The sequence below is a fragment of the Bombus vosnesenskii genome, unplaced genomic scaffold (genome assembly GCF_011952255.1).
Source record: "Bombus vosnesenskii isolate JDL3184/JDL3185 unplaced genomic scaffold, Bvos_JDL3184-5_v1.1 scf7180000013273, whole genome shotgun sequence".
NCBI classification, from domain to species: domain Eukaryota; kingdom Metazoa; phylum Arthropoda; class Insecta; order Hymenoptera; family Apidae; genus Bombus; species Bombus vosnesenskii.
The window spans coordinates 3,442,639-3,451,163 of NW_022882931.1; the positions used below are offsets into that span (position 1 = coordinate 3,442,639).

Genomic DNA, 8,525 nt, shown 5'->3' on the forward strand with positions numbered 1-8,525 from the left:
ATCTGTATAAAAGTACTTACTACTAGTTACACTTCTAAATTATATCTAAATCATATTTTACTAATGTAATATACTACAGATGCACTGATATGAACATCGAGTCAGGTTCGCAACCAATTAGTTCATATTACTTGCCATATAATTAATAATTATACCAGTTATACAATAAACTGATACACTGTATAGTGACATAATTGGTAGTTATATATCAAATAATATCGATTGCCCGGGTCTCACCGACGAGGAGGAGGATAGTTTTGATTAAAGTCGCGGAAACGTAGTTTTGCTTTATATGTTATTAAACATTCGTTTTCGGTGTTGGTATCAGTGCAGCTCTCAAGAGGATAAAGCCTCTCCAGGAGCTGAAGAATGTAAGTAGTTTGATATATTGTATATCAATTTTTTCACTCATTTGTATTTTACATGAATTATTGTTAATTACAAAGTAAAAATAATCGAAGTGTTAAAATGTTAACATTAAATTGCAATAAAACTGTCTGATATGCATAAATAATCACTGAATTCTCAATCTTTTCATTTCAAATTTTTATATTACAGTTTCATTTTACATACTTAGTAGAGTTTATTAGAATTTCAATTTTTATCATTAATAAAAATACAAATTTGACAAGTTCCCAATTTTTTATTATCTCCAACTTTTCAAATAAACAGCAGTCACTCATCGTGTTTTGTTCTGTAACAGATTTTTCGCAATCTCTATTTATTATTGGACTTTCAACGGTTCCTGCCTGATGTTAGTCTTCCTGATGATATTCGCTGGGATAGCGCAGTATCCATGGTAACGTCCTCTGTTTCTCTGCTGCGAACGGTGAGTCGCATGCATTTCTATTCCTCCAGTCACTCAATCATGTCGTAGAATGAAAGGTCCGAATCGGCGCGGGTAACTGATTGTATTACGTAGAATTTTTTTGCGAGCATAGTGACCGCGGCTGTTTTTTTTTATACTCGTGAGTAGTAGTGAGTAATGGTTACACTGTATTGGTGACTGCTCGACGTTTGCGTTGAATCGCAGGAGTTGTCGTCACACCGGTGATGCTTGCGAATCTGCAGTCCGGTCCGATTGACACTTCGGTACTCGGACAGGGATCTGCAATTTCATGTTATACGTAATCCTGTTCCTGTTCGTTCCAGGTCCTGGGCGTGGATCCCACTGCTCAGCTGGGGCTTTGCTTTCGTAATTCTGTTCAGTGGTCCCCCCTCGGGTACCGCTTGTTCAGTTGGGTTGTGTTAAGTTGCAAGCCTAGGTGCTGGATCACTGGCATCATCGGTCGGTGCCATCGATTGTGATTCGTGTAACTTTCGAACGACAAAACAGGAATCGAGTGACGGTGGTCAATCTCTTGGGCTTTCCGTTGAACCCTAGCGTTATATCGTGTACGGGGGTACGTTGCGTAAGTTTGTTAGTTCTTCGAGAGATCGCGATCTCGTTCGTTTCGGGCGCACCGAGATTTTGCTTTCATCGTCTGATTGTTCGGGCTTCTTATTTACCCATTTTTAAGGGAAGCTTATTGCGGTCATGTTAGAGTTTCTTTTCCATATCTTCAAAAGTTTAATGTCGCGAAAATAGAATGTTAAACAGTTTCGTACAACGACTCGAATATCCTTTTTGCAAGACACGAAATGGTATATGGAGTGTCAGTAGCTTCATATTCTATCTCTCGTTCCAAGTTAGACAAATGTCTTTGATACCTAATGCTGGCAGTAGGGTTACGAATTATTGTACGATGTTTCTACTGATCGATGTAATCGTTGTGCAGGAGATGGATGTTACGTTGTATATACTTTGTTTTATGTTTGTCAAGATTCATGTAAGCGCTGCGTGGCAGATATTTCGCAGTTAGGATACGAAACAACTATTTCTTTACACAGGCCCATGGTCAAGTAGAGTCAGAATTCGACAAACTGCCAATAGATTGAATGTCGAGATCGATGTGTGATGTTAAATAACCCATGAGCGGGTCTCGTGTGTAGTCACCTCCTCGTGGTGAGACCTGGTAATTGGCATCATTGTCCAAAAATTAATCAGTTGATTAATCTTTGGAAAACGATACCAAGCCAAGAACTACGCAACAGTCCAGTTTGGATCACCAAAAGCCTCTAAGAGAATTCTGTTCAAACCAATTGATAGTCGAAAACTAGTATTAAAGAAGTGTGAATTTAGTCTTAGTTTGCAGAAACTATTAATATGATAAAAATGGATATCGTATCAAATCGTTAAAGAAGCCAATTTACGATAAAAATTAAGAAATCGTTCAATTTGATTTTGCTATAATGGAAAAACCGTCTGCTGCTACGTCAAAAAATCGTTACCGTTTGATTAACAAACCGGCATCTTGTCAAGGTATATAAGGAACACGGAAGTCGCGCGCGAGCTCTTTTGTGCCTGAAATTCCGGAGAGTGAACATCGAAGAAGAATTTAAATATAAGGTAAATAAAAAAAAATCAAATAACAACATTGCAACCAGTAATCTATAACGTCTAAACCATTAATTTACAACTCTTAAGCTATTAATTTATAACATTTATGCTATTAATTTATAACATTTAAACTATTAATTTATAACATTTAAGCAATTAATTTATAACACTTATGCTATTAATTTATAACATTTAAGCTATTAATTTACAACATCTAAGCCATTAATTTACAACATTTAAACTGTTATTCTATACATTTAAGCCATTAATTTATAACATTTAAGGAATTAATTTATAACGTCAAAACTATTAATTTATAACATTTATGCTATTGATTTATGACATTTAAGCAATTAATTTATAACATTTATGCTATTAATTTATTACATTTAAGCTATTAATTTACAACATCTAAGCCATTAATTTGTAATTTTTAAACTATTAATTTATAACATTTAAGCTATTAATTTACAACATCTAAGACATTAATTTACAACATTTAAACTGTTATTCTATACATTTAAGCCATTAATTTATAACATTTATGCTATTCATTTTTGTAGTATCGGGAAGAAGGGCCCAAGAAACGTCGAGCTAACTACAGACAATGTCGTGAGAGCCGAGGCGCTGTCGGCTCCATCAATGCATTACCGGGTCCTTCAGGTAAATAGGTAAATAGCCGAAAAGACCTTCGTGACCCTGGCTACGAGCGTCTGTAAAACACGTGTGCGGTGGGTCCAGCAATAGACAATAGAGCGCTACAACGGCCGGAGAGGCAGTCGAGAAGCAGAGTGCGAGTTGAGTGGACACGGAGTGTGAGTTGGCGTGCGAAGATATCGTAGTCTATCCTTTGTTATTGAATATCACTCATTAATTTATAACATTAACTTTAAATTTATAACTTAAACTTTAAACTCTACCATCATCACTTATCACTTACTCTAAGAATCCACAAGTTAGTACATATTTTTGGGGGCCCCTCCGGGATTTAGAGTGCCAAGTGACAAGTGAAGAGTTTAAGTGACGGTTTATTCGTGAAAGTCGTATTTGAGAGCAATGGCTGTCTACGATACAGGAGAAGCAGGATTGACCGACGAGCAGGTGGTTCAGATGCGAACATCTGAACTAAAAGACGAACTGGGAAGACGACGACTGAGACTAGCGGGCAGAAAACGCGAGTTGGTAGAGCGACTGCTTGCTGCGTTACGTGTAGAACGGGAGCATGGTGCACGAGGAGACGACCCGGAGGATGACGACGATGATTCGGAAGAAGAAAGCGACGACGAAAGTAAGGATGAAGATGACAGAAAAAACGCCAGAGGATACAAGAGAGGTACGCGAAGGGTGTATCAGGACCGTGACGAATGTTGTCGAAGGGCATGTGTTGGTTCGACACTGAGTTTTAGAGACGTCGAAGATGCATTAGAGTCGTTTAGTGGCAACAGAGGTGAAAATGTCGAACGATGGTTCGAGTCGTTCGAGGAAGTCGCTGATACGTGCATGTGGTCGGATGAACAGAAGGCAGTCTACGCAAGGAAGCTGCTGAAGGGATCAGCGAAAATATTTGCGAGCTTCGAGTGTCATGCCAGGACTTGGCATGAGTTGAAGAGGGGGCTAGTGAAAGAATTTTCGAGGAAAGTCAACAGTAGGCAAGTACATCAGAAACTTGAAGAAACAAAAAAGGAGAGTGATGAAGCATGTTTGGCTTACATGTACCGCATGCTCGAAATAGCCAGCCATGTGGACATAGAGGAGGAAGCAAAGGTGGAATACATAGTGGATGGAATAATAGACGACGAGAACAATAAGGCTGTATTGTACGGCGCTACGTCAATCAAAGAGTTGAGGAAGAGGTTAGTGATGTACGAAGAGCAGAAGAGTCGCAGAGCAAAGTCGATTGTGAAGCCGGCTAAAACCCAGAAGAACGGGAAGCCCAGTCAATCTGTAGATGCAATGAAGAAAAGAAGATGCTTCATTTGCGGTAGTGAGGATCATCTAAGTGTTAAGTGTCCGGAGAGGGGAGAAGGTGTTAGGCGTTCCGAGTGCAGCGGATTTGGACATATTGCAGCGAGGTGTACGGCACGACCGAAAGTGACTTGCGTAGTGTCAAGATCCGAAAAGGGAAAGTACTTGAAGGACGTGTCGATAGATGGCTGCAGGTTTGTCTCGTTAGTGGATACAGGTAGTGACCTTACGTTCATACGAGCGGATGAGTATGCGAGGTTAGGATCACCACCTCTGGGAAACTGCAAACTTAGGTTTGATGGTTTTGGTTCCGCTGGCAATAGTACCTGGGGCGAGTTTACAAGGGTAATGACGGTCGACGGGTACGACTTTACTGTTACCCTGCATGTTGTCTCGAATAAGGTAATGACAAGACACAGTCTACTCTTAGGTGCCGATTTTTTAGACCAGGTAGAGTTGCGAGACAAACGGGGCGAGGTGACATTTTTACGACTCGACGATCAGACCGACGGTCACGAGGACGCGCCGGATGTACTGAGGATAAACGCGATAGAACAATCCGACGAGATCGACTTGTCGCATGTACGAGAACCTCATTACCGCGAAGCCATTCGGGATATTATTAAAGGGTATAGGCCGGAGAAGAAGAGAGACGTCGGAATAACCGCAAAGATAGTTCTGAAAAGCGACAAACCGGTAGCGCAAAGACCGCGAAGACTGGCGCCGAGGGGGAACGGGCAGCATGTCGACCAGGTTCAGAAATACCTGAATTCCACCGTAAACAGAAGCACAGGGAAGACTCCTTTCCAGCTACTGGTCGGGGTCGAAATGCAAGTCAGGGAAGAGGCGAAGATTAGAAAGCTGATCGACGAAGAGTGGGCCGCGAGGTTTGAAGAACAACGTCGCGAGCTACGTGAGGACGCGAAGAAGAAGATCGCCGCAACTCAAGAAGAGAATCGTCGAAGTTACAAGAAAAGAAGAAAGCGTGCGAAGCAGTACCGAAGGAAGGACCCGCACACACCTCGATTTTATGAAACCTTGGGTCCTAAACGCCGAAAGTGACGCATCCGACGATAGCGAGAGCGAACATAACATCTGAGGGCAGATGTTATTGCAGGATGGCCGAGTGTAGTATCGTGGACGAAAGGCCCAAGAAACGTCGAGCTAACTACAGACAATGTCGCGAGAGCCGAGGCGCTGTCGGCTCCATCAATGCATTACCGGGTCCTTCAGGTAAATAGGTAAATAGCCGAAAAGACCTTCGTGACCCTGGCTACGAGCGTCTGTAAAACACGTGTGCGGTGGGCCCAGCAATAGACAATAGAGCGCTACAACGGCCCGAGAGGCAGTCGAGAAGCAGAGTGCGAGTTGAGTGGACACGGAGTGTGAGTCGGCGTGCGAAGATATCGTAGTCTGTCCTTTGTTATTGAATATCACTCATTAAAATACCTTAAACTTTAAACTCTACCATCATCACTTATCACTTACTCTAAGAATCCACAAGTTGCTACATTTATAACATTTAAGCCATTAATTTGTAACTTTTAAACTGTTATTTTATGCATTTAGCCATTAATTTATAACATTTAAACTATTATTTCATAACATTTAAACTGTTACCTTATACATTTAAAACATTAATTTCTAACATTCGAACTATTAAATTATAACATTTTAGCTTTTAATGTAGAACATTTGAATTCTTATTTTATACATTTAAGCCATTAACTTTTAACATTTATAGTATTAATTTATACCTTTTAACCATTAATTCCTAACATTTAAACTGTTAACTCATAAGATCCAAGCTCTTAATGTACAATATTTAAACTATTAATTTATAGCACTTAAGCTAGTAATTTATAACATTTAAGCCATTAATTTATAACATTTAAGCTATTAATTTACAACATCTAAGCCATTAATTTACAACATTTAAAATGTTATTTTATACATTTATGCTATTAATTTATAACATTTAAGCTATTAATTTACAGCATTTAAACTATTAATTTACAACATTTAAGCTATTAATTTATAACGTCTAGGCCATTAATTTATAACTTTTAAACTGTTATTTTTTACATTTAGCCATTAATTTATAACATTTGTGCCATTAATCTAAAACAATTACTCCATTAATTCTTAACAGTTATACCGATAATTTATAACCACATTGTCGGATTAATTCAGAGTAATTGTGCTCTTAATTTATAACAGTTTTGCCGTTAATCGGAAATAACTCTACATTCATTGATTTAAATCAATACCATCAATTCGTAATGAGTGAATTAATGATTTATTTTGTTTTATTTTATTAACGAAATCTATCGAGTCTTTGAAGCACTATTTTATTTCTATATAGCATTATTTTTTAATTTTAAATACAGTATTTAATTTCTCATTTCACTATTTCGTATAAAACCTGTGGTAACACAGAATGTAATTTTAAGATGTAATTTTTCATGTCTGCTCAAAACCAAGGAAAAAACACCATATTCATGGAATCAAGGAAGCAAGTACAATTTAACCGAAGGCAACGACATCTTATCTGTGGCGGATCGGTATCAACAGGACGCCGACAGGTCGAGGCATCAACGCGGCGCAACACCTCCCGGGCGATCCGCGGGTACCAACCGCCAACACTAGAGGGCTACGACGACAACGAGTCTGTCTGTCTAACTCGCTAGCGGTCGAATATACGAGCGATTGATATAAATACCGCACCTAGCGAGACTCCCTCTACGTCTAAGGTAGGGACTACCGGGCATAGCCTTACTGACGAGTCCACCGGTAGTCCCGGGACAACGCACTCTGTCTCTCTTTTCATCCGTCACATATCATTCATCCATACGCGCTACAATTCGTACCTCGCATGGTTTCGTTCCTTCGATGATAAGTTCTATATTCAAGTATGATTATGCGTATCCACGTACTACAGCTATTCTAATTAATAAATTTCAATATACTACTACTTCTATATACTACTACTATTCTACTACTATATGCTACTTCTTTATTATAAAATAATTTTACATCTCTGCTCCCAATGCTTAAAAACTCTTTATATAAATGGGACCCGAGCGTAGTTACCTCCTCGTGGTGGGTCCCGGTAATTGGTATCGTTTTCCAAATAATAATACAGCAAGTACTATTTTGAATATTAGTATTATTATTTGAAAAACGATATCAAGCTAAAAACTACTTGAATATATTCTGGTCTCGATCATCCAAAATAGTTTTGGTGATCTAGACTGGACTAATACCCCCCGCGGGGGCGCCGTGGGACATCGTGGGACATCGTGGGACATCGCGGGACATCGCGAGACACCGCGGGATGCGAGCGTTTTAGTCTTAATTAATCATAAGGTAGATACCTATGTTAAGTGCATTGGGAGCTCATTCTGTAGAACGATATTTATCCACCTTAGAACGAAAAAAGAAAAATCTCGTCTCCCTTCACTCGCTTACCACACAATACTTATTGTACTCGCGATTTATCGGTTCGCGATCACTCAGTTCTTTCAAACCGTAGCGTGACGTACTCGCTCGCGCGTATTCCGCGTACGTGCGGGTCAGCGTGCACTGGACAACTCTTTGGATTCGTAAGTCGCCCCAAGGACACCCCTGTCTTGGTGACTGCTCGACGACTGCTCGTCGTTCGCATCGGATCGCGGGAGTTGTCGTCGCGCCGGTGATGCTGGCGAATCTGTTGGTGATTCAGTCGTGGATCTGCAGTCCTGTCCGATTGGTACTTTGGTACTCGGTCAGGGACCTGCAATTTCACGTCCTCCGTAATTCTGTTCGGGCCCGCGGGAGTTGACCCCACTGTTCATTTGAGGTCAATGCCTTCGTAATCCTGTTCAGCGGTCCCTCCCCGTGAGTGGACCCCACTGTTCAGTTGAGGCCTCTTGCCTTCGTAATCCTGTTCAGCGGTCCATCCCCGGGTTCCACATGTTCAGTTGGAGTGTGTTAAGTTGCTGGCCTACGTGCTGGATCCACGGCTGAATTACCCGTGGATCACTAGCATCATCGGTCGGCGCCATCGACCGCGACTCGTGTAAGTTTCGAACGGCGAAACAGGAATCGAGTTACGGTCAATTCTTGGGCTTTCCGCTGA

At 40.5% G+C, this 8,525-nt stretch overlaps 1 protein-coding gene across 1 annotated transcript; it reads left to right on the top strand.

Moving 5' to 3' along the window:
* The first annotated feature begins 3,496 nt into the window (after positions 1-3,496).
* Positions 3,497-5,467, top strand: LOC117231738. Its single transcript, XM_033490440.1, has 2 exons — positions 3,497-3,949; positions 3,989-5,467. Exons 1-2 carry the CDS (start codon positions 3,497-3,499, stop codon positions 5,465-5,467), a joined length of 1,932 nt encoding a protein of 643 aa, XP_033346331.1.
* Positions 5,468-8,525: the final 3,058 nt, after the last annotated feature.

Excerpts from the sequence above, each read along its gene's own strand:
- LOC117231738 (XM_033490440.1), top strand. The coding sequence starts at position 3,497 with ATGGCTGTCTACGATACAGGAGAAGCAGGATTGACCGACGAGCAGGTG. Across the intron at positions 3,950-3,988 it reads CTGATACGTGCATGTGGTCG|GGATCAGCGAAAATATTTGC; the intron begins GATGAACAGAAG and ends AAGCTGCTGAAG.